We start from the raw sequence: 25,949 nt of genomic DNA, 5'->3' as shown, positions 1-25,949 counted from the left end.
GCCGGCGTCAGGAGCCGGACGGGTTAGGCGCACCACGAGGCGCTGTGGGATTCCGCCCAGGACTAGCTGCTGAAGCTCGGCTAGCACCAGCGAGTCGGTTTTCGCTTACCGCCCGTAAAACAATCGAGTGCCACCTACCGCCACGCCGCGCAATTCCGGCGATTCTGAACAATTTTGCCAGTACGATTTTGTTTGGATTTCCCCGTCTTCATCTCTGAAATCGCAAATTTCAACCCTCTTGCTGTGTCCTAAGCAGTCAAATAACACGTTTATTGAGCAGATGAAGAGAAGAAAGCAAAAGAATCTGCTGTAACCTTTGTAGGCGCTCACATTATCTGTTGGCTATTTTTTACGGTGGAAAGTAATGGACTGGGAAGAAAATTCGGCCCAATATACAGGGGGCAATATCAGGTTATTTATAATATGAGCAAAGCGACGGATATTAATTTGGTCTTTGATTATTAATTATTTAATTAATTGTTATTAAAACTGCATGATACATTAGTCTTAAGCAGCGAACTAGTGTTTACTGTAGCATTTGTGGCTACCCTATGGAAATAGCCTATATGTTCAGAAAAGTCACGTACACAAAATGCATTTCTTTCACTCCCGAAATGCATTTCGTCCACAAAGTGACGTTCTTCCATTCTGTTCCAGTCCGTGTCCAATGAGATGTTGCGTGCCTAGCTAGCGTTTTACGTAGTTGCTCACGTGTATATTAGTTCTAGAACCTAGGGTGGGTGATAAGGGAGAGTCTGCAGAATTCTCATTTCATTTTCAGCGTACCAGCAAAGCAGTAGTGATAATGTTCTCTCGGATAGCCAGATCAGCTGTGAGTATTGCTCGCAGCTTCTGCAGCTCTTCCCAGAGCAATACAAAGGTGACAGTGTTGGGTGCATCTGGGGGCATCGGCCAGCCCCTGTCACTGCTGCTTAAGAAGAGTCCACTGGTCAGCCAGCTCTCGCTTTATGACGTTGTCCACACCCTCGGAGTGGCTGCAGACCTCAGTCACATTGAGACCAGGGCCCAGGTCACTGGCTACGTCGGCCCTGAACAACTCCCGCAAGCTCTGAAGGGGAGTGAAGTTGTCGTCATTCCTGCTGGAGTGCCCAGGAAGCCCGGGATGACACGGGATGACCTCTTCGGAACCAACGCCTCCATCGTGGCCACCCTGGCTGATGCCTGTGCCCGCAACTGCCCTGAAGCTATGATTTGTCTAATCACCAACCCGGTAAACTCCACTGTTCCCATAGCTTCAGAGATTCTTAGGAAGCATGGAGTTTACAACCCTAAGCGGGTCTTTGGTGTGACGACGCTAGACATCGTCAGGGCTAACACCTTCGTGGCCGAACTCACGGGACTGAATCCTGCTCATGTCAACGTCCCTGTAGTTGGTGGCCATGCGGGCAAGACCATAATTCCGGTCTTATCTCGGTGCACTCCCAAAGTGGAGTTCAGTGTGGATACTCTCACTAACCTCACGAGGCGTATCCAAGACGCAGGCACTGAGGTGGTGAAGGCGAAGGCTGGGGCAGGCTCTGCCACCCTCTCCATGGCGTATGCAGGGGCTAGGTTCGCCGTGTCTCTGCTGGATGCCATGAATGGCAAAGAAGGGGTCATCGAATGTGCATTCGTCAGGTCAGAGGAAGGCGAATGCACATATTTCTCCACCCCTCTCCTCCTCGGCAGACACGGAGTGGAAAGAAACCTAGGCCTTGGCAAGCTCTCCGCCTTGGAGACCAAGCTGGTGGCGGAAGCACTGGACGAGCTGAAGGCCTCCATTAAGAAGGGGGAGGACTTTGCGAGTGCGCCAACACTTTAACAAAATAAACATTTTTAAAGATTTATAAAATAGAATTACTGTGTAAGCCGCCATGTTGAAATTGCGTCACAGGGGCAACTCGGACAAGAAAACTCTTCGTTGACCTGTCTTGGCCACCTTACCGCACTGATGGGAATGAGCAGGATGTGACTGTGGCAAAATGTACTGACCTGTAACGTACTGCAATTAAATAAACTCTCACGAACTATTTTTCTTGGCCCGTGTTGTTTTTTGGTTTGTGAAGCAGAAAGGTTAATTGTGATTTTTGTTTTTGACAGAGGTTCTGATTCGTTTTGCGATGTAATTTTTTTAAAAGTCAAGCTTCAGAATTAAACATGATCTCCTTAGTTTCAAGTCGGCGACTTTACGTAGGGAATCTTATAATATAACAAGATCTTATAACAGCAAACAGGCTACGTTAGCAGCATCATCCTAAGCAGTTAGATAACACGTTTATCGAGCAGATGAACAGAAAAAAGCAGAAGAATCTCCTGTAAAAACATCAAAAAATGATTTGATCAACGTTCACTAGACCCTGAATGAAAAAAATCCTGGATCAATAACGGCTGCTAATGAAGTTCTGATAATATAATAAAGTTTATGGAGACAGTGTCTTGCAATTGCATGTCTTTTATATTTATTTATTTAAAACAAATAATACCAAACTTGGGGCGGCATTGTGGTGCAGTGGTTAGCATTGTTGCCTCACACCTCTGGGTCCCGGGTTCGAGTTTCCGCCTGGGTTACATGTGTGTGGAGTTTGCATGTTCTTCCCATGTCGTCATGGGGTTTCCTCCAGGTACTCCGGTTTCCCCTCACAGTCCAAAAACATGCTGAGGCTAATTGGACTTGCTAAATTGCCCGTAGGAGTGCATGTGTGAGTGAATGGAGTGAGTGTGCCCTGCGATGGGCTGGCCCCCCATCCTGGGTTGTTCCCTGCCTCGTGCCATTCTGGCATAAGCTCCGGGGACCCCCCGCGACCCAGTAGGATAAGCAGTTTGGAAAATGGATGGATGGAGAGAATACCATACTTTGTGCATTGTGACACGACGGCCTGCTGGCAATCAGCACTATACAGGCTAACAATAATCATGGTATCCACAGCGTTGGCCCAACCATTAAACCAATGCAGGGAGGATGTGAAGGACAGCAGGACAGGAGATGCCTGCTACACAGGTGTGCTCACTGTGTTTAAACTCTGGCAGGACAATATCATTAAACTTACTGACAGTTAAATATATATTACAAATTGTATTGTTGTGTGTAACATGTTGGATGCAATTTCGCTGCCGTCTCCACTATCTGGAGGATTCATTGCAGAAGCAAGAATAACTTCATGTCATTTTATTAGTTTTCTTTTTTTTTTAAAGAAAAACGTCCGACGAACGTCCTATAAGTAGATATACAGAAAATGAAGCATATCTCTGTATAATTCAGCTTCACAAACAGGCAAGTACTCCTAATTGGATACAGGGTTCTTCTTTTTAATGACCCGAAAATGAGTTTCAGCATTCTTAATGAAATAACTCGGCCAGAAAACGAAATGAAACAGAATTTTCAACATATTATTTTAGAACACTTCTACATTTGAACAAACTTACCATAATGTCAGCTCCATTTTCAGACACTACATGGGTCAATGAAAAAGACGGATTTCTATTCGACCGTATGCGGACCAATAGTTGACATTGTTACTAAGAAATGACCAATGAGTTTTCTCAAATCTCTGTCCTATCCGTGGGAATTACTGAAAGATTAATATCCGACTTTGAATACTACGGTTTCAAGTAAATAAACAGCTAAATTGATAAAAAAAAAAAAAAAAAGAGAGATTTAAAAACGTAACTTGAAACATGTGGTGTGAAAAGTAATAGCTTATAAGACATCATCTGCCGTGACTCGGATTCGAACCGAGGTGTTGCGGCCACAACGCAAAGTACTAACCACTATACGATTACGGCAAGCCACACGAAATTGAAAAATAACACTCGTTCGTGTTTGTGTGGAGCACAAAACAACAACAAAAAAAACAGAATGGAAATTGTGCAGATTCTCCCTTAGCAATGGCACTGACATCCATTAAAATAAAAGTTGTCGTGCACGCGAGCACTCTGGGTGTTGGCGCGCTCCGGCTTTCCGCTTGTTATACACACGCTACTTGGTACAGGATCTGCGCTGTGTTCGCATCGCGCCGTGTTTTGTGGTGTTTGCTTATTGTCCACCGATCTGGGTAGAACAATTATTAAAACACGTGAACATAGGGGTTACACACAGTCTTCTTCCTAACAGAGAACATAAAAAGCCCGCTCACCTATCCATCAAAATAATGCATTTTAACAAAAACGACATTAAACGACACACGAATAATTATTCACAAACGTAATCAAAAGCAAAGCTACAAACCTTTATACAGTATAACTGAAAATACACTCCTTGTACGCGACCGCCGAAACACTACTTACCGTCTCGCTGTCCACGGGGCAAACTGAGGTGCCCGGAAGAAGGCATCAGCAGTTGGTACTTTCTTTAAGGGAAATACACACAAACATCCAGTATAAAATTTTATAAGTTTAAAATATAAAAACCAAACCACACTGGTTACACTTACACATAGTTTTTATGTTAAGATCCATTGCACACCGCTGGTCCTAATCTCTAGTGACAAAGCCGGCGTCAGGAGCCGGACGGGTTAGGCGCACCACGAGGCGCTGTGGGATTCCGCCCAGGACTAGCTGCTGAAGCTCGGCTAGCACCAGCGAGTCGGTTTTCGCTTACCGCCCGTAAAACAATCGAGTGCCACCTACCGCCACGCCGCGCAATTCCGGCGATTCTGAACAATTTTGCCAGTACGATTTTGTTTGGATTTCCCCGTCTTCATCTCTGAAATCGCAAATTTCAACCCTCTTGCTGTGTCCTAAGCAGTCAAATAACACGTTTATTGAGCAGATGAAGAGAAGAAAGCAAAAGAATCTGCTGTAACCTTTGTAGGCGCTCACATTATCTGTTGGCTATTTTTTACGGTGGAAAGTAATGGACTGGGAAGAAAATTCGGCCCAATATACAGGGGGCAATATCAGGTTATTTATAATATGAGCAAAGCGACGGATATTAATTTGGTCTTTGATTATTAATTATTTAATTAATTGTTATTAAAACTGCATGATACATTAGTCTTAAGCAGCGAACTAGTGTTTACTGTAGCATTTGTGGCTACCCTATGGAAATAGCCTATATGTTCAGAAAAGTCACGTACACAAAATGCATTTCTTTCACTCCCGAAATGCATTTCGTCCACAAAGTGACGTTCTTCCATTCTGTTCCAGTCCGTGTCCAATGAGATGTTGCGTGCCTAGCTAGCGTTTTACGTAGTTGCTCACGTGTATATTAGTTCTAGAACCTAGGGTGGGTGATAAGGGAGAGTCTGCAGAATTCTCATTTCATTTTCAGCGTACCAGCAAAGCAGTAGTGATAATGTTCTCTCGGATAGCCAGATCAGCTGTGAGTATTGCTCGCAGCTTCTGCAGCTCTTCCCAGAGCAATACAAAGGTGACAGTGTTGGGTGCATCTGGGGGCATCGGCCAGCCCCTGTCACTGCTGCTTAAGAAGAGTCCACTGGTCAGCCAGCTCTCGCTTTATGACGTTGTCCACACCCTCGGAGTGGCTGCAGACCTCAGTCACATTGAGACCAGGGCCCAGGTCACTGGCTACGTCGGCCCTGAACAACTCCCGCAAGCTCTGAAGGGGAGTGAAGTTGTCGTCATTCCTGCTGGAGTGCCCAGGAAGCCCGGGATGACACGGGATGACCTCTTCGGAACCAACGCCTCCATCGTGGCCACCCTGGCTGATGCCTGTGCCCGCAACTGCCCTGAAGCTATGATTTGTCTAATCACCAACCCGGTAAACTCCACTGTTCCCATAGCTTCAGAGATTCTTAGGAAGCATGGAGTTTACAACCCTAAGCGGGTCTTTGGTGTGACGACGCTAGACATCGTCAGGGCTAACACCTTCGTGGCCGAACTCACGGGACTGAATCCTGCTCATGTCAACGTCCCTGTAGTTGGTGGCCATGCGGGCAAGACCATAATTCCGGTCTTATCTCGGTGCACTCCCAAAGTGGAGTTCAGTGTGGATACTCTCACTAACCTCACGAGGCGTATCCAAGACGCAGGCACTGAGGTGGTGAAGGCGAAGGCTGGGGCAGGCTCTGCCACCCTCTCCATGGCGTATGCAGGGGCTAGGTTCGCCGTGTCTCTGCTGGATGCCATGAATGGCAAAGAAGGGGTCATCGAATGTGCATTCGTCAGGTCAGAGGAAGGCGAATGCACATATTTCTCCACCCCTCTCCTCCTCGGCAGACACGGAGTGGAAAGAAACCTAGGCCTTGGCAAGCTCTCCGCCTTGGAGACCAAGCTGGTGGCGGAAGCACTGGACGAGCTGAAGGCCTCCATTAAGAAGGGGGAGGACTTTGCGAGTGCGCCAACACTTTAACAAAATAAACATTTTTAAAGATTTATAAAATAGAATTACTGTGTAAGCCGCCATGTTGAAATTGCGTCACAGGGGCAACTCGGACAAGAAAACTCTTCGTTGACCTGTCTTGGCCACCTTACCGCACTGATGGGAATGAGCAGGATGTGACTGTGGCAAAATGTACTGACCTGTAACGTACTGCAATTAAATAAACTCTCACGAACTATTTTTCTTGGCCCGTGTTGTTTTTTGGTTTGTGAAGCAGAAAGGTTAATTGTGATTTTTGTTTTTGACAGAGGTTCTGATTCGTTTTGCGATGTAATTTTTTTAAAAGTCAAGCTTCAGAATTAAACATGATCTCCTTAGTTTCAAGTCGGCGACTTTACGTAGGGAATCTTATAATATAACAAGATCTTATAACAGCAAACAGGCTACGTTAGCAGCATCATCCTAAGCAGTTAGATAACACGTTTATCGAGCAGATGAACAGAAAAAAGCAGAAGAATCTCCTGTAAAAACATCAAAAAATGATTTGATCAACGTTCACTAGACCCTGAATGAAAAAAATCCTGGATCAATAACGGCTGCTAATGAAGTTCTGATAATATAATAAAGTTTATGGAGACAGTGTCTTGCAATTGCATGTCTTTTATATTTATTTATTTAAAACAAATAATACCAAACTTGGGGCGGCATTGTGGTGCAGTGGTTAGCATTGTTGCCTCACACCTCTGGGTCCCGGGTTCGAGTTTCCGCCTGGGTTACATGTGTGTGGAGTTTGCATGTTCTTCCCATGTCGTCATGGGGTTTCCTCCAGGTACTCCGGTTTCCCCTCACAGTCCAAAAACATGCTGAGGCTAATTGGACTTGCTAAATTGCCCGTAGGAGTGCATGTGTGAGTGAATGGAGTGAGTGTGCCCTGCGATGGGCTGGCCCCCCATCCTGGGTTGTTCCCTGCCTCGTGCCATTCTGGCATAAGCTCCGGGGACCCCCCGCGACCCAGTAGGATAAGCAGTTTGGAAAATGGATGGATGGAGAGAATACCATACTTTGTGCATTGTGACACGACGGCCTGCTGGCAATCAGCACTATACAGGCTAACAATAATCATGGTATCCACAGCGTTGGCCCAACCATTAAACCAATGCAGGGAGGATGTGAAGGACAGCAGGACAGGAGATGCCTGCTACACAGGTGTGCTCACTGTGTTTAAACTCTGGCAGGACAATATCATTAAACTTACTGACAGTTAAATATATATTACAAATTGTATTGTTGTGTGTAACATGTTGGATGCAATTTCGCTGCCGTCTCCACTATCTGGAGGATTCATTGCAGAAGCAAGAATAACTTCATGTCATTTTATTAGTTTTCTTTTTTTTTTAAAGAAAAACGTCCGACGAACGTCCTATAAGTAGATATACAGAAAATGAAGCATATCTCTGTATAATTCAGCTTCACAAACAGGCAAGTACTCCTAATTGGATACAGGGTTCTTCTTTTTAATGACCCGAAAATGAGTTTCAGCATTCTTAATGAAATAACTCGGCCAGAAAACGAAATGAAACAGAATTTTCAACATATTATTTTAGAACACTTCTACATTTGAACAAACTTACCATAATGTCAGCTCCATTTTCAGACACTACATGGGTCAATGAAAAAGACGGATTTCTATTCGACCGTATGCGGACCAATAGTTGACATTGTTACTAAGAAATGACCAATGAGTTTTCTCAAATCTCTGTCCTATCCGTGGGAATTACTGAAAGATTAATATCCGACTTTGAATACTACGGTTTCAAGTAAATAAACAGCTAAATTGATAAAAAAAAAAAAAAAAAAAAGAGAGATTTAAAAACGTAACTTGAAACATGTGGTGTGAAAAGTAATAGCTTATAAGACATCATCTGCCGTGACTCGGATTCGAACCGAGGTGTTGCGGCCACAACGCAAAGTACTAACCACTATACGATTACGGCAAGCCACACGAAATTGAAAAATAACACTCGTTCGTGTTTGTGTGGAGCACAAAACAACAACAAAAAAAAAAAAACAGAATGGAAATTGTGCAGATTCTCCCTTAGCAATGGCACTGACATCCATTAAAATAAAAGTTGTCGTGCACTCGAGCACTCTATGTGTTGGCGCGCTCCGGCTTTCCGCTTGTTGTACACACGCTACTTGGTACAGGATCTGCGCTGTGTTCGCATCGCGCCGTGTTTTGTGGTGTTTGCTTATTGTCCACCGATCTGGGTAGAACAATTATTAAAACACGTGAACATAGGGGTTACACACAGTCTTCTTCCTAACAGAGAACATAAAAAGCCCGCTCACCTATCCATCAAAATAATGCATTTTAACAAAAACGACATTAAACGACACACGAATAATTATTCACAAACGTAATCAAAAGCAAAGCTACAAACCTTTATACAGTATAACTGAAAATACACTCCTTGTACGCGACCGCCGAAACACTACTTACCGTCTCGCTGTCCACGGGGCAAACTGAGGTGCCCGGAAGAAGGCATCAGCAGTTGGTACTTTCTTTAAGGGAAATACACACAAACATCCAGTATAAAATTTTATAAGTTTAAAATATAAAAACCAAACCACACTGGTTACACTTACACATAGTTTTTATGTTAAGATCCATTGCACACCGCTGGTCCTAATCTCTAGTGACAAAGCCGGCGTCAGGAGCCGGACGGGTTAGGCGCACCACGAGGCGCTGTGGGATTCCGCCCAGGACTAGCTGCTGAAGCTCGGCTAGCACCAGCGAGTCGGTTTTCGCTTACCGCCCGTAAAACAATCGAGTGCCACCTACCGCCACGCCGCGCAATTCCGGCGATTCTGAACAATTTTGCCAGTACGATTTTGTTTGGATTTCCCCGTCTTCATCTCTGAAATCGCAAATTTCAACCCTCTTGCTGTGTCCTAAGCAGTCAAATAACACGTTTATTGAGCAGATGAAGAGAAGAAAGCAAAAGAATCTGCTGTAACCTTTGTAGGCGCTCACATTATCTGTTGGCTATTTTTTACGGTGGAAAGTAATGGACTGGGAAGAAAATTCGGCCCAATATACAGGGGGCAATATCAGGTTATTTATAATATGAGCAAAGCGACGGATATTAATTTGGTCTTTGATTATTAATTATTTAATTAATTGTTATTAAAACTGCATGATACATTAGTCTTAAGCAGCGAACTAGTGTTTACTGTAGCATTTGTGGCTACCCTATGGAAATAGCCTATATGTTCAGAAAAGTCACGTACACAAAATGCATTTCTTTCACTCCCGAAATGCATTTCGTCCACAAAGTGACGTTCTTCCATTCTGTTCCAGTCCGTGTCCAATGAGATGTTGCGTGCCTAGCTAGCGTTTTACGTAGTTGCTCACGTGTATATTAGTTCTAGAACCTAGGGTGGGTGATAAGGGAGAGTCTGCAGAATTCTCATTTCATTTTCAGCGTACCAGCAAAGCAGTAGTGATAATGTTCTCTCGGATAGCCAGATCAGCTGTGAGTATTGCTCGCAGCTTCTGCAGCTCTTCCCAGAGCAATACAAAGGTGACAGTGTTGGGTGCATCTGGGGGCATCGGCCAGCCCCTGTCACTGCTGCTTAAGAAGAGTCCACTGGTCAGCCAGCTCTCGCTTTATGACGTTGTCCACACCCTCGGAGTGGCTGCAGACCTCAGTCACATTGAGACCAGGGCCCAGGTCACTGGCTACGTCGGCCCTGAACAACTCCCGCAAGCTCTGAAGGGGAGTGAAGTTGTCGTCATTCCTGCTGGAGTGCCCAGGAAGCCCGGGATGACACGGGATGACCTCTTCGGAACCAACGCCTCCATCGTGGCCACCCTGGCTGATGCCTGTGCCCGCAACTGCCCTGAAGCTATGATTTGTCTAATCACCAACCCGGTAAACTCCACTGTTCCCATAGCTTCAGAGATTCTTAGGAAGCATGGAGTTTACAACCCTAAGCGGGTCTTTGGTGTGACGACGCTAGACATCGTCAGGGCTAACACCTTCGTGGCCGAACTCACGGGACTGAATCCTGCTCATGTCAACGTCCCTGTAGTTGGTGGCCATGCGGGCAAGACCATAATTCCGGTCTTATCTCGGTGCACTCCCAAAGTGGAGTTCAGTGTGGATACTCTCACTAACCTCACGAGGCGTATCCAAGACGCAGGCACTGAGGTGGTGAAGGCGAAGGCTGGGGCAGGCTCTGCCACCCTCTCCATGGCGTATGCAGGGGCTAGGTTCGCCGTGTCTCTGCTGGATGCCATGAATGGCAAAGAAGGGGTCATCGAATGTGCATTCGTCAGGTCAGAGGAAGGCGAATGCACATATTTCTCCACCCCTCTCCTCCTCGGCAGACACGGAGTGGAAAGAAACCTAGGCCTTGGCAAGCTCTCCGCCTTGGAGACCAAGCTGGTGGCGGAAGCACTGGACGAGCTGAAGGCCTCCATTAAGAAGGGGGAGGACTTTGCGAGTGCGCCAACACTTTAACAAAATAAACATTTTTAAAGATTTATAAAATAGAATTACTGTGTAAGCCGCCATGTTGAAATTGCGTCACAGGGGCAACTCGGACAAGAAAACTCTTCGTTGACCTGTCTTGGCCACCTTACCGCACTGATGGGAATGAGCAGGATGTGACTGTGGCAAAATGTACTGACCTGTAACGTACTGCAATTAAATAAACTCTCACGAACTATTTTTCTTGGCCCGTGTTGTTTTTTGGTTTGTGAAGCAGAAAGGTTAATTGTGATTTTTGTTTTTGACAGAGGTTCTGATTCGTTTTGCGATGTAATTTTTTTAAAAGTCAAGCTTCAGAATTAAACATGATCTCCTTAGTTTCAAGTCGGCGACTTTACGTAGGGAATCTTATAATATAACAAGATCTTATAACAGCAAACAGGCTACGTTAGCAGCATCATCCTAAGCAGTTAGATAACACGTTTATCGAGCAGATGAACAGAAAAAAGCAGAAGAATCTCCTGTAAAAACATCAAAAAATGATTTGATCAACGTTCACTAGACCCTGAATGAAAAAAATCCTGGATCAATAACGGCTGCTAATGAAGTTCTGATAATATAATAAAGTTTATGGAGACAGTGTCTTGCAATTGCATGTCTTTTATATTTATTTATTTAAAACAAATAATACCAAACTTGGGGCGGCATTGTGGTGCAGTGGTTAGCATTGTTGCCTCACACCTCTGGGTCCCGGGTTCGAGTTTCCGCCTGGGTTACATGTGTGTGGAGTTTGCATGTTCTTCCCATGTCGTCATGGGGTTTCCTCCAGGTACTCCGGTTTCCCCTCACAGTCCAAAAACATGCTGAGGCTAATTGGACTTGCTAAATTGCCCGTAGGAGTGCATGTGTGAGTGAATGGAGTGAGTGTGCCCTGCGATGGGCTGGCCCCCCATCCTGGGTTGTTCCCTGCCTCGTGCCATTCTGGCATAAGCTCCGGGGACCCCCCGCGACCCAGTAGGATAAGCAGTTTGGAAAATGGATGGATGGAGAGAATACCATACTTTGTGCATTGTGACACGACGGCCTGCTGGCAATCAGCACTATACAGGCTAACAATAATCATGGTATCCACAGCGTTGGCCCAACCATTAAACCAATGCAGGGAGGATGTGAAGGACAGCAGGACAGGAGATGCCTGCTACACAGGTGTGCTCACTGTGTTTAAACTCTGGCAGGACAATATCATTAAACTTACTGACAGTTAAATATATATTACAAATTGTATTGTTGTGTGTAACATGTTGGATGCAATTTCGCTGCCGTCTCCACTATCTGGAGGATTCATTGCAGAAGCAAGAATAACTTCATGTCATTTTATTAGTTTTCTTTTTTTTTTAAAGAAAAACGTCCGACGAACGTCCTATAAGTAGATATACAGAAAATGAAGCATATCTCTGTATAATTCAGCTTCACAAACAGGCAAGTACTCCTAATTGGATACAGGGTTCTTCTTTTTAATGACCCGAAAATGAGTTTCAGCATTCTTAATGAAATAACTCGGCCAGAAAACGAAATGAAACAGAATTTTCAACATATTATTTTAGAACACTTCTACATTTGAACAAACTTACCATAATGTCAGCTCCATTTTCAGACACTACATGGGTCAATGAAAAAGACGGATTTCTATTCGACCGTATGCGGACCAATAGTTGACATTGTTACTAAGAAATGACCAATGAGTTTTCTCAAATCTCTGTCCTATCCGTGGGAATTACTGAAAGATTAATATCCGACTTTGAATACTACGGTTTCAAGTAAATAAACAGCTAAATTGATAAAAAAAAAAAAAAGAGAGATTTAAAAACGTAACTTGAAACATGTGGTGTGAAAAGTAATAGCTTATAAGACATCATCTGCCGTGACTCGGATTCGAACCGAGGTGTTGCGGCCACAACGCAAAGTACTAACCACTATACGATTACGGCAAGCCACACGAAATTGAAAAATAACACTCGTTCGTGTTTGTGTGGAGCACAAAACAACAACAAAAAAAAAAAAACAGAATGGAAATTGTGCAGATTCTCCCTTAGCAATGGCACTGACATCCATTAAAATAAAAGTTGTCGTGCACTCGAGCACTCTATGTGTTGGCGCGCTCCGGCTTTCCGCTTGTTGTACACACGCTACTTGGTACAGGATCTGCGCTGTGTTCGCATCGCGCCGTGTTTTGTGGTGTTTGCTTATTGTCCACCGATCTGGGTAGAACAATTATTAAAACACGTGAACATAGGGGTTACACACAGTCTTCTTCCTAACAGAGAACATAAAAAGCCCGCTCACCTATCCATCAAAATAATGCATTTTAACAAAAACGACATTAAACGACACACGAATAATTATTCACAAACGTAATCAAAAGCAAAGCTACAAACCTTTATACAGTATAACTGAAAATACACTCCTTGTACGCGACCGCCGAAACACTACTTACCGTCTCGCTGTCCACGGGGCAAACTGAGGTGCCCGGAAGAAGGCATCAGCAGTTGGTACTTTCTTTAAGGGAAATACACACAAACATCCAGTATAAAATTTTATAAGTTTAAAATATAAAAACCAAACCACACTGGTTACACTTACACATAGTTTTTATGTTAAGATCCATTGCACACCGCTGGTCCTAATCTCTAGTGACAAAGCCGGCGTCAGGAGCCGGACGGGTTAGGCGCACCACGAGGCGCTGTGGGATTCCGCCCAGGACTAGCTGCTGAAGCTCGGCTAGCACCAGCGAGTCGGTTTTCGCTTACCGCCCGTAAAACAATCGAGTGCCACCTACCGCCACGCCGCGCAATTCCGGCGATTCTGAACAATTTTGCCAGTACGATTTTGTTTGGATTTCCCCGTCTTCATCTCTGAAATCGCAAATTTCAACCCTCTTGCTGTGTCCTAAGCAGTCAAATAACACGTTTATTGAGCAGATGAAGAGAAGAAAGCAAAAGAATCTGCTGTAACCTTTGTAGGCGCTCACATTATCTGTTGGCTATTTTTTACGGTGGAAAGTAATGGACTGGGAAGAAAATTCGGCCCAATATACAGGGGGCAATATCAGGTTATTTATAATATGAGCAAAGCGACGGATATTAATTTGGTCTTTGATTATTAATTATTTAATTAATTGTTATTAAAACTGCATGATACATTAGTCTTAAGCAGCGAACTAGTGTTTACTGTAGCATTTGTGGCTACCCTATGGAAATAGCCTATATGTTCAGAAAAGTCACGTACACAAAATGCATTTCTTTCACTCCCGAAATGCATTTCGTCCACAAAGTGACGTTCTTCCATTCTGTTCCAGTCCGTGTCCAATGAGATGTTGCGTGCCTAGCTAGCGTTTTACGTAGTTGCTCACGTGTATATTAGTTCTAGAACCTAGGGTGGGTGATAAGGGAGAGTCTGCAGAATTCTCATTTCATTTTCAGCGTACCAGCAAAGCAGTAGTGATAATGTTCTCTCGGATAGCCAGATCAGCTGTGAGTATTGCTCGCAGCTTCTGCAGCTCTTCCCAGAGCAATACAAAGGTGACAGTGTTGGGTGCATCTGGGGGCATCGGCCAGCCCCTGTCACTGCTGCTTAAGAAGAGTCCACTGGTCAGCCAGCTCTCGCTTTATGACGTTGTCCACACCCTCGGAGTGGCTGCAGACCTCAGTCACATTGAGACCAGGGCCCAGGTCACTGGCTACGTCGGCCCTGAACAACTCCCGCAAGCTCTGAAGGGGAGTGAAGTTGTCGTCATTCCTGCTGGAGTGCCCAGGAAGCCCGGGATGACACGGGATGACCTCTTCGGAACCAACGCCTCCATCGTGGCCACCCTGGCTGATGCCTGTGCCCGCAACTGCCCTGAAGCTATGATTTGTCTAATCACCAACCCGGTAAACTCCACTGTTCCCATAGCTTCAGAGATTCTTAGGAAGCATGGAGTTTACAACCCTAAGCGGGTCTTTGGTGTGACGACGCTAGACATCGTCAGGGCTAACACCTTCGTGGCCGAACTCACGGGACTGAATCCTGCTCATGTCAACGTCCCTGTAGTTGGTGGCCATGCGGGCAAGACCATAATTCCGGTCTTATCTCGGTGCACTCCCAAAGTGGAGTTCAGTGTGGATACTCTCACTAACCTCACGAGGCGTATCCAAGACGCAGGCACTGAGGTGGTGAAGGCGAAGGCTGGGGCAGGCTCTGCCACCCTCTCCATGGCGTATGCAGGGGCTAGGTTCGCCGTGTCTCTGCTGGATGCCATGAATGGCAAAGAAGGGGTCATCGAATGTGCATTCGTCAGGTCAGAGGAAGGCGAATGCACATATTTCTCCACCCCTCTCCTCCTCGGCAGACACGGAGTGGAAAGAAACCTAGGCCTTGGCAAGCTCTCCGCCTTGGAGACCAAGCTGGTGGCGGAAGCACTGGACGAGCTGAAGGCCTCCATTAAGAAGGGGGAGGACTTTGCGAGTGCGCCAACACTTTAACAAAATAAACATTTTTAAAGATTTATAAAATAGAATTACTGTGTAAGCCGCCATGTTGAAATTGCGTCACAGGGGCAACTCGGACAAGAAAACTCTTCGTTGACCTGTCTTGGCCACCTTACCGCACTGATGGGAATGAGCAGGATGTGACTGTGGCAAAATGTACTGACCTGTAACGTACTGCAATTAAATAAACTCTCACGAACTATTTTTCTTGGCCCGTGTTGTTTTTTGGTTTGTGAAGCAGAAAGGTTAATTGTGATTTTTGTTTTTGACAGAGGTTCTGATTCGTTTTGCGATGTAATTTTTTTAAAAGTCAAGCTTCAGAATTAAACATGATCTCCTTAGTTTCAAGTCGGCGACTTTACGTAGGGAATCTTATAATATAACAAGATCTTATAACAGCAAACAGGCTACGTTAGCAGCATCATCCTAAGCAGTTAGATAACACGTTTATCGAGCAGATGAACAGAAAAAAGCAGAAGAATCTCCTGTAAAAACATCAAAAAATGATTTGATCAACGTTCACTAGACCCTGAATGAAAAAAATCCTGGATCAATAACGGCTGCTAATGAAGTTCTGATAATATAATAAAGTTTATGGAGACAGTGTCTTGCAATTGCATGTCTTTTATATTTATTTATTTAAAACAAATAATACCAAACTTGGGGCGGCATTGTGGTGCAGTGGTTAGCATTGTTGCCTCACACCTCTGGGTCCCGGGTTCGAGTTTCCGCCTGGGTTACATGTGTGTGGAGTTTGCATGTTCTTCCCATGTCGTCATGGGGTTTCCTCCAGGTACTCCGGTTTCCCCTCACAGTCCAAAAACATGCTGAGGCTAATTGGACTTGCTAAATTGCCCGTAGGAGTGCATGTGTGAGTGAATGGAGTGAGTGTGCCCTGCGATGGGCTGGCCCCCCATCCTGGGTTGTTCCCTGCCTCGTGCCATTCTGGCATAAGCTCCGGGGACCCCCCGCGACCCAGTAGGATAAGCAGTTTGGAAAATGGATGGATGGAGAGAATACCATACTTTGTGCATTGTGACACGACGGCCTGCTGGCAATCAGCACTATACAGGCTAACAATAATCATGGTATCCACAGCGTTGGCCCAACCATTAAACCAATGCAGGGAGGATGTGAAGGACAGCAGGACAGGAGATGCCTGCTACACAGGTGTGCTCACTGTGTTTAAACTCTGGCAGGACAATATCATTAAACTTACTGACAGTTAAATATATATTACAAATTGTATTGTTGTGTGTAACATGTTGGATGCAATTTCGCTGCCGTCTCCACTATCTGGAGGATTCATTGCAGAAGCAAGAATAACTTCATGTCATTTTATTAGTTTTCTTTTTTTTTTAAAGAAAAACGTCCGACGAACGTCCTATAAGTAGATATACAGAAAATGAAGCATATCTCTGTATAATTCAGCTTCACAAACAGGCAAGTACTCCTAATTGGATACAGGGTTCTTCTTTTTAATGACCCGAAAATGAGTTTCAGCATTCTTAATGAAATAACTCGGCCAGAAAACGAAATGAAACAGAATTTTCAACATATTATTTTAGAACACTTCTACATTTGAACAAACTTACCATAATGTCAGCTCCATTTTCAGACACTACATGGGTCAATGAAAAAGACGGATTTCTATTCGACCGTATGCGGACCAATAGTTGACATTGTTACTAAGAAATGACCAATGAGTTTTCTCAAATCTCTGTCCTATCCGTGGGAATTACTGAAAGATTAATATCCGACTTTGAATACTACGGTTTCAAGTAAATAAACAGCTAAATTGATAAAAAAAAAAAAAAAAAAAAGAGAGATTTAAAAACGTAACTTGAAACATGTGGTGTGAAAAGTAATAGCTTATAAGACATCATCTGCCGTGACTCGGATTCGAACCGAGGTGTTGCGGCCACAACGCAAAGTACTAACCACTATACGATTACGGCAAGCCACACGAAATTGAAAAATAACACTCGTTCGTGTTTGTGTGGAGCACAAAACAACAACAAAAAAAAAAAAACAGAATGGAAATTGTGCAGATTCTCCCTTAGCAATGGCACTGACATCCATTAAAATAAAAGTTGTCGTGCACTCGAGCACTCTATGTGTTGGCGCGCTCCGGCTTTCCGCTTGTTGTACACACGCTACTTGGTACAGGATCTGCGCTGTGTTCGCATCGCGCCGTGTTTTGTGGTGTTTGCTTATTGTCCACCGATCTGGGTAGAACAATTATTAAAACACGTGAACATAGGGGTTACACACAGTCTTCTTCCTAACAGAGAACATAAAAAGCCCGCTCACCTATCCATCAAAATAATGCATTTTAACAAAAACGACATTAAACGACACACGAATAATTATTCACAAACGTAATCAAAAGCAAAGCTACAAACCTTTATACAGTATAACTGAAAATACACTCCTTGTACGCGACCGCCGAAACACTACTTACCGTCTCGCTGTCCACGGGGCAAACTGAGGTGCCCGGAAGAAGGCATCAGCAGTTGGTACTTTCTTTAAGGGAAATACACACAAACATCCAGTATAAAATTTTATAAGTTTAAAATATAAAAACCAAACCACACTGGTTACACTTACACATAGTTTTTATGTTAAGATCCATTGCACACCGCTGGTCCTAATCTCTAGTGACAAAGCCGGCGTCAGGAGCCGGACGGGTTAGGCGCACCACGAGGCGCTGTGGGATTCCGCCCAGGACTAGCTGCTGAAGCTCGGCTAGCACCAGCGAGTCGGTTTTCGCTTACCGCCCGTAAAACAATCGAGTGCCACCTACCGCCACGCCGCGCAATTCCGGCGATTCTGAACAATTTTGCCAGTACGATTTTGTTTGGATTTCCCCGTCTTCATCTCTGAAATCGCAAATTTCAACCCTCTTGCTGTGTCCTAAGCAGTCAAATAACACGTTTATTGAGCAGATGAAGAGAAGAAAGCAAAAGAATCTGCTGTAACCTTTGTAGGCGCTCACATTATCTGTTGGCTATTTTTTACGGTGGAAAGTAATGGACTGGGAAGAAAATTCGGCCCAATATACAGGGGGCAATATCAGGTTATTTATAATATGAGCAAAGCGACGGATATTAATTTGGTCTTTGATTATTAATTATTTAATTAATTGTTATTAAAACTGCATGATACATTAGTCTTAAGCAGCGAACTAGTGTTTACTGTAGCATTTGTGGCTACCCTATGGAAATAGCCTATATGTTCAGAAAAGTCACGTACACAAAATGCATTTCTTTCACTCCCGAAATGCATTTCGTCCACAAAGTGACGTTCTTCCATTCTGTTCCAGTCCGTGTCCAATGAGATGTTGCGTGCCTAGCTAGCGTTTTACGTAGTTGCTCACGTGTATATTAGTTCTAGAACCTAGGGTGGGTGATAAGGGAGAGTCTGCAGAATTCTCATTTCATTTTCAGCGTACCAGCAAAGCAGTAGTGATAATGTTCTCTCGGATAGCCAGATCAGCTGTGAGTATTGCTCGCAGCTTCTGCAGCTCTTCCCAGAGCAATACAAAGGTGACAGTGTTGGGTGCATCTGGGGGCATCGGCCAGCCCCTGTCACTGCTGCTTAAGAAGAGTCCACTGGTCAGCCAGCTCTCGCTTTATGACGTTGTCCACACCCTCGGAGTGGCTGCAGACCTCAGTCACATTGAGACCAGGGCCCAGGTCACTGGCTACGTCGGCCCTGAACAACTCCCGCAAGCTCTGAAGGGGAGTGAAGTTGTCGTCATTCCTGCTGGAGTGCCCAGGAAGCCCGGGATGACACGGGATGACCTCTTCGGAACCAACGCCTCCATCGTGGCCACCCTGGCTGATGCCTGTGCCCGCAACTGCCCTGAAGCTATGATTTGTCTAATCACCAACCCGGTAAACTCCACTGTTCCCATAGCTTCAGAGATTCTTAGGAAGCATGGAGTTTACAACCCTAAGCGGGTCTTTGGTGTGACGACGCTAGACATCGTCAGGGCTAACACCTTCGTGGCCGAACTCACGGGACTGAATCCTGCTCATGTCAACGTCCCTGTAGTTGGTGGCCATGCGGGCAAGACCATAATTCCGGTCTTATCTCGGTGCACTCCCAAAGTGGAGTTCAGTGTGGATACTCTCACTAACCTCACGAGGCGTATCCAAGACGCAGGCACTGAGGTGGTGAAGGCGAAGGCTGGGGCAGGCTCTGCCACCCTCTCCATGGCGTATGCAGGGGCTAGGTTCGCCGTGTCTCTGCTGGATGCCATGAATGGCAAAGAAGGGGTCATCGAATGTGCATTCGTCAGGTCAGAGGAAGGCGAATGCACATATTTCTCCACCCCTCTCCTCCTCGGCAGACACGGAGTGGAAAGAAACCTAGGCCTTGGCAAGCTCTCCGCCTTGGAGACCAAGCTGGTGGCGGAAGCACTGGACGAGCTGAAGGCCTCCATTAAGAAGGGGGAGGACTTTGCGAGTGCGCCAACACTTTAACAAAATAAACATTTTTAAAGATTTATAAAATAGAATTACTGTGTAAGCCGCCATGTTGAAATTGCGTCACAGGGGCAACTCGGACAAGAAAACTCTTCGTTGACCTGTCTTGGCCACCTTACCGCACTGATGGGAATGAGCAGGATGTGACTGTGGCAAAATGTACTGACCTGTAACGTACTGCAATTAAATAAACTCTCACGAACTATTTTTCTTGGCCCGTGTTGTTTTTTGGTTTGTGAAGCAGAAAGGTTAATTGTGATTTTTGTTTTTGACAGAGGTTCTGATTCGTTTTGCGATGTAATTTTTTTAAAAGTCAAGCTTCAGAATTAAACATGATCTCCTTAGTTTCAAGTCGGCGACTTTACGTAGGGAATCTTATAATATAACAAGATCTTATAACAGCAAACAGGCTACGTTAGCAGCATCATCCTAAGCAGTTAGATAACACGTTTATCGAGCAGATGAACAGAAAAAAGCAGAAGAATCTCCTGTAAAAACATCAAAAAATGATTTGATCAACGTTCACTAGACCCTGAATGAAAAAAATCCTGGATCAATAACGGCTGCTAATGAAGTTCTGATAATATAATAAAGTTTATGGAGACAGTGTCTTGCAATTGCATGTCTTTTATATTTATTTATTTAAAACAAATAATACCAAACTTGGGGCGGCATTGTGGTGCAGTGGTTAGCATTGTTGCCTCACACCTCTGGGTCCCGGGTTCGAGTTTCCGCCTGGGTTACATGTGTGTGGAGTTTGCATGTTCTTCCCATGTCGTCATGGGGTTTCCTCCAGGTACTCCGGTTTCCCCTCACAGTCCAAAAACATGCTGAGGCTAATTGGACTTGCTAAATTGCCCGTAGGAGTGCATGTGTGAGTGAATGGAGTGAGTGTGCCCTGCGATGGGCTGGCCCCCCATCCTGGGTTGTTCCCTGCCTCGTGCCATTCTGGCATAAGCTCCGGGACCCCCCGCGACCCAGTAGGATAAGCAGTTTGGAAAATGGATGGATGGAGAGAATACCATACTTTGTGCATTGTGACACGACGGCCTGCTGGCAATCAGCACTATACAGGCTAACAATAATCATGGTATCCACAGCGTTGGCCCAACCATTAAACCAATGCAGGGAGGATGTGAAGGACAGCAGGACAGGAGATGCCTGCTACACAGGTGTGCTCACTGTGTTTAAACTCTGGCAGGACAATATCATTAAACTTACTGACAGTTAAATATATATTACAAATTGTATTGTTGTGTGTAACATGTTGGATGCAATTTCGCTGCCGTCTCCACTATCTGGAGGATTCATTGCAGAAGCAAGAATAACTTCATGTCATTTTATTAGTTTTCTTTTTTTTTAAAAGAAAAACGTCCGACGAACGTCCTATAAGTAGATATACAGAAAATGAAGCATATCTCTGTATAATTCAGCTTCACAAACAGGCAAGTACTCCTAATTGGATACAGGGTTCTTCTTTTTAATGACCCGAAAATGAGTTTCAGCATTCTTAATGAAATAACTCGGCCAGAAAACGAAATGAAACAGAATTTTCAACATATTATTTTAGAACACTTCTACATTTGAACAAACTTACCATAATGTCAGCTCCATTTTCAGACACTACATGGGTCAATGAAAAAGACGGATTTCTATTCGACCGTATGCGGACCAATAGTTGACATTGTTACTAAGAAATGACCAATGAGTTTTCTCAAATCTCTGTCCTATCCGTGGAATTACTGAAAGATTAATATCCGACTTTGAATACTACGGTTTCAAGTAAATAAACAGCTAAATTGATAAAAAAAAAAAAAAAAAAAAAGAGAGATTTAAAAACGTAACTTGAAACATGTGGTGTGAAAAGTAATAGCTTATAAGACATCATCTGCCGTGACTCGGATTCGAACCGAGGTGTTGCGGCCACAACGCAAAGTACTAACCACTATACGATTACGGCAAGCCACACGAAATTGAAAAATAACACTCGTTCGTGTTTGTGTGGAGCACAAAACAACAACAAAAAAAAAAAAACAGAATGGAAATTGTGCAGATTCTCCCTTAGCAATGGCACTGACATCCATTAAAATAAAAGTTGTCGTGCACTCGAGCACTCTATGTGTTGGCGCGCTCCGGCTTTCCGCTTGTTGTACACACGCTACTTGGTACAGGATCTGCGCTGTGTTCGCATCGCGCCGTGTTTTGTGGTGTTTGCTTATTGTCCACCGATCTGGGTAGAACAATTATTAAAACACGTGAACATAGGGGTTACACACAGTCTTCTTCCTAACAGAGAACATAAAAAGCCCGCTCACCTATCCATCAAAATAATGCATTTTAACAAAAACGACATTAAACGACACACGAATAATTATTCACAAACGTAATCAAAAGCAAAGCTACAAACCTTTATACAGTATAACTGAAAATACACTCCTTGTACGCGACCGCCGAAACACTACTTACCGTCTCGCTGTCCACGGGGCAAACTGAGGTGCCCGGAAGAAGGCATCAGCAGTTGGTACTTTCTTTAAGGGAAATACACACAAACATCCAGTATAAAATTTTATAAGTTTAAAATATAAAAACCAAACCACACTGGTTACACTTACACATAGTTTTTATGTTAAGATCCATTGCACACCGCTGGTCCTAATCTCTAGTGACAAAGCCGGCGTCAGGAGCCGGACGGGTTAGGCGCACCACGAGGCGCTGTGGGATTCCGCCCAGGACTAGCTGCTGAAGCTCGGCTAGCACCAGCGAGTCGGTTTTCGCTTACCGCCCGTAAAACAATCGAGTGCCACCTACCGCCACGCCGCGCAATTCCGGCGATTCTGAACAATTTTGCCAGTACGATTTTGTTTGGATTTCCCCGGTCTTCATCTCTGAAATCGCAAATTTCAACCCTCTTGCTGTGTCCTAAGCAGTCAAATAACACGTTTATTGAGCAGATGAAGAGAAGAAAGCAAAAGAATCTGCTGTAACCTTTGTAGGCGCTCACATTATCTGTTGGCTATTTTTTACGGTGGAAAGTAATGGACTGGGAAGAAAATTCGGCCCAATATACAGGGGGCAATATCAGGTTATTTATAATATGAGCAAAGCGACGGATATTAATTTGGTCTTTGATTATTAATTATTTAATTAATTGTTATTAAAACTGCATGATACATTAGTCTTAAGCAGCGAACTAGTGTTTACTGTAGCAATTTGTGGCTACCCTATGGAAATAGCCTATATGTTCAGAAAAGTCACGTACACAAAATGCATTTCTTTCACTCCCGAAATGCATTTCGTCCACAAAGTGACGTTCTTCCATTCTGTTCCAGTCCGTGTCCAATGAGATGTTGCGTGCCTAGCTAGCGTTTTACGTAGTTGCTCACGTGTATATTAGTTCTAGAACCTAGGGTGGGTGATAAGGGAGAGTCTGCAGAATTCTCATTTCATTTTCAGCGTACCAGCAAAGCAGTAGTGATAATGTTCTCTCGGATAGCCAGATCAGCTGTGAGTATTGCTCGCAGCTTCTGCAGCTCTTCCCAGAGCAATACAAAGGTGACAGTGTTGGGTGCATCTGGGGGCATCGGCCAGCCCCTGTCACTGCTGCTTAAGAAGAGTCCACTGGTCAGCCAGCTCTCGCTTTATGACGTTGTCCACACCCTCGGAGTGGCTGCAGACCTCAGTCACATTGAGACCAGGGCCCAGGTCACTGGCTACGTCGGCCCTGAACAACTCCCGCAAGCTCTGAAGGGGAGTGAAGTTGTCGTCATTCCTGCTGGAGTGCCCAGGAAGCCCGGGATGACACGGGATGACCTCTTCGGAACCAACGCCTCCATCGTGGCCACCCTGGCTGATGCCTGTGCCCGCAACTGCCCTGAAGCTATGATTTGTCTAATCACCAACCCGGTAAACTCCACTGTTCCCATAGCTTCAGAGATTCTTAGGAAGCATGGAGTTTACAACCCTAAGCGGGTCTTTGGTGTGACGACGCTAGACATCGTCAGGGCTAACACCTTCGTGGCCGAACTCACGGGACTGAATCCTGCTCATGTCAACGTCCCTGTAGTTGGTGGCCATGCGGGCAAGACCATAATTCCGGTCTTATCTCGGTGCACTCCCAAAGTGGAGTTCAGTGTGGATACTCTCACTAACCTCACGAGGCGTATCCAAGACGCAGGCACTGAGGTGGTGAAGGCGAAGGCTGGGGCAGGCTCTGCCACCCTCTCCATGGCGTATGCAGGGGCTAGGTTCGCCGTGTCTCTGCTGGATGCCATGAATGGCAAAGAAGGGGTCATCGAATGTGCATTCGTCAGGTCAGAGGAAGGCGAATGCACATATTTCTCCACCCCTCTCCTCCTCGGCAGACACGGAGTGGAAAGAAACCTAGCCTTGGCAAGCTCTCCGCCTTGGAGACCAAGCTGGTGGCGGAAGCACTGGACGAGCTGAAGGCCTCCATTAAGAAGGGGGAGGACTTTGCGAGTGCGCCAACACTTTAACAAAATAAACATTTTTAAAGATTTATAAAATAGAATTACTGTGTAAGCCGCCATGTTGAAATTGCGTCACAGGGCAACTCGGACAAGAAAACTCTTCGTTGACCTGTCTTGGCCACCTTACCGCACTGATGGGAATGAGCAGGATGTGACTGTGGCAAAATGTACTGACCTGTAACGTACTGCAATTAAATAAACTCTCACGAACTATTTTTCTTGGCCCGTGTTGTTTTTTGGTTTGTGAAGCAGAAAGGTTAATTGTGATTTTTGTTTTTGACAGAGGTTCTGATTCGTTTTGCGATGTAATTTTTTTAAAAGTCAAGCTTCAGAATTAAACATGATCTCCTTAGTTTCAAGTCGGCGACTTTACGTAGGGAATCTTATAATATAACAAGATCTTATAACAGCAAACAGGCTACGTTAGCAGCATCATCCTAAGCAGTTAGATAACACGTTTATCGAGCAGATGAACAGAAAAAAGCAGAAGAATCTCCTGTAAAAACATCAAAAAATGATTTGATCAACGTTCACTAGACCCTGAATGAAAAAAATCCTGGATCAATAACGGCTGCTAATGAAGTTCTGATAATATAATAAAGTTTATGGAGACAGTGTCTTGCAATTGCATGTCTTTTATATTTATTTATTTAAAACAAATAATACCAAACTTGGGGCGGCATTGTGGTGCAGTGGTTAGCATTGTTGCCTCACACCTCTGGGTCCCGGGTTCGAGTTTCCGCCTGGGTTACATGTGTGTGGAGTTTGCATGTTCTTCCCATGTCGTCATGGGGTTTCCTCCAGGTACTCCGGTTTCCCCTCACAGTCCAAAAACATGCTGAGGCTAATTGGACTTGCTAAATTGCCCGTAGGAGTGCATGTGTGAGTGAATGGAGTGAGTGTGCCCTGCGATGGGCTGGCCCCCCATCCTGGGTTGTTCCCTGCCTCGTGCCATTCTGGCATAAGCTCCGGGGACCCCCCGCGACCCAGTAGGATAAGCAGTTTGGAAAATGGATGGATGGAGAGAATACCATACTTTGTGCATTGTGACACGACGGCCTGCTGGCAATCAGCACTATACAGGCTAACAATAATCATGGTATCCACAGCGTTGGCCCAACCATTAAACCAATGCAGGGAGGATGTGAAGGACAGCAGGACAGGAGATGCCTGCTACACAGGTGTGCTCACTGTGTTTAAACTCTGGCAGGACAATATCATTAAACTTACTGACAGTTAAATATATATTACAAATTGTATTGTTGTGTGTAACATGTTGGATGCAATTTCGCTGCCGTCTCCACTATCTGGAGGATTCATTGCAGAAGCAAGAATAACTTCATGTCATTTTATTAGTTTTCTTTTTTTTTTAAAGAAAAACGTCCGACGAACGTCCTATAAGTAGATATACAGAAAATGAAGCATATCTCTGTATAATTCAGCTTCACAAACAGGCAAGTACTCCTAATTGGATACAGGGTTCTTCTTTTTAATGACCCGAAAATGAGTTTCAGCATTCTTAATGAAATAACTCGGCCAGAAAACGAAATGAAACAGAATTTTCAACATATTATTTTAGAACACTTCTACATTTGAACAAACTTACCATAATGTCAGCTCCATTTTCAGACACTACATGGGTCAATGAAAAAGACGGATTTCTATTC

General features: G+C 44.6%; 7 protein-coding genes across 12 annotated transcripts in view; 6 read left to right on the top strand and 1 right to left on the bottom strand.

Moving 5' to 3' along the window:
* The window catches only part of LOC125729030 (U3 small nucleolar ribonucleoprotein protein IMP4-like), a 75,466-nt gene extending 49,561 nt beyond the window's left edge, over positions 1-25,905 (bottom strand). Inside the window, exon 1 of one of the 6 annotated variants that reach the window (XM_049005588.1) lies at positions 25,889-25,905. In XM_049005588.1, the coding sequence (XP_048861545.1) occupies positions 25,889-25,891 (3 nt within the window). In that variant the 5' untranslated portion in view covers positions 25,892-25,905. Of the gene's footprint in view, positions 1-3,423; positions 3,441-7,911; positions 7,929-12,407; positions 12,425-16,897; positions 16,915-21,392; positions 21,410-25,888 lie in introns of those variants that run through there. The other 5 variants (XM_049005589.1, XM_049005590.1, XM_049005591.1 and 2 more) reach the window with 5 other exon arrangements.
* On the top strand, positions 806-1,822 carry LOC125729026 (malate dehydrogenase, mitochondrial-like). Its single transcript, XM_049005583.1, has one exon. It carries the CDS (start codon positions 806-808, stop codon positions 1,820-1,822), a length of 1,017 nt encoding a protein of 338 aa, XP_048861540.1.
* Positions 5,294-6,310, top strand: LOC125729024 (malate dehydrogenase, mitochondrial-like). The gene has a single exon (XM_049005582.1). The coding sequence runs from the start codon at positions 5,294-5,296 to the stop codon at positions 6,308-6,310; it is 1,017 nt and encodes a 338-aa protein (XP_048861539.1).
* Positions 9,790-10,806, top strand: LOC125729023 (malate dehydrogenase, mitochondrial-like). Its single transcript, XM_049005581.1, has one exon. It carries the CDS (start codon positions 9,790-9,792, stop codon positions 10,804-10,806), a length of 1,017 nt encoding a protein of 338 aa, XP_048861538.1.
* On the top strand, positions 14,280-15,296 carry LOC125729022 (malate dehydrogenase, mitochondrial-like). The gene has a single exon (XM_049005580.1). The coding sequence runs from the start codon at positions 14,280-14,282 to the stop codon at positions 15,294-15,296; it is 1,017 nt and encodes a 338-aa protein (XP_048861537.1).
* On the top strand, positions 18,776-19,792 carry LOC125729029 (malate dehydrogenase, mitochondrial-like). The gene has a single exon (XM_049005586.1). The coding sequence runs from the start codon at positions 18,776-18,778 to the stop codon at positions 19,790-19,792; it is 1,017 nt and encodes a 338-aa protein (XP_048861543.1).
* On the top strand, positions 23,273-24,288 carry LOC125729020 (malate dehydrogenase, mitochondrial-like). Its single transcript, XM_049005578.1, has 2 exons — positions 23,273-24,100; positions 24,157-24,288. Exons 1-2 carry the CDS (start codon positions 23,273-23,275, stop codon positions 24,286-24,288), a joined length of 960 nt encoding a protein of 319 aa, XP_048861535.1.
* Positions 25,906-25,949: the final 44 nt, after the last annotated feature.

This window comes from Brienomyrus brachyistius, unplaced genomic scaffold (genome assembly GCF_023856365.1).
Source record: "Brienomyrus brachyistius isolate T26 unplaced genomic scaffold, BBRACH_0.4 scaffold413, whole genome shotgun sequence".
Taxonomy (NCBI): Eukaryota; Metazoa; Chordata; class Actinopteri; order Osteoglossiformes; family Mormyridae; genus Brienomyrus; species Brienomyrus brachyistius.
The sequence above is the reverse complement of the archived record's forward strand: the minus strand, read 5'-3'. Positions and strand labels throughout refer to the sequence as shown.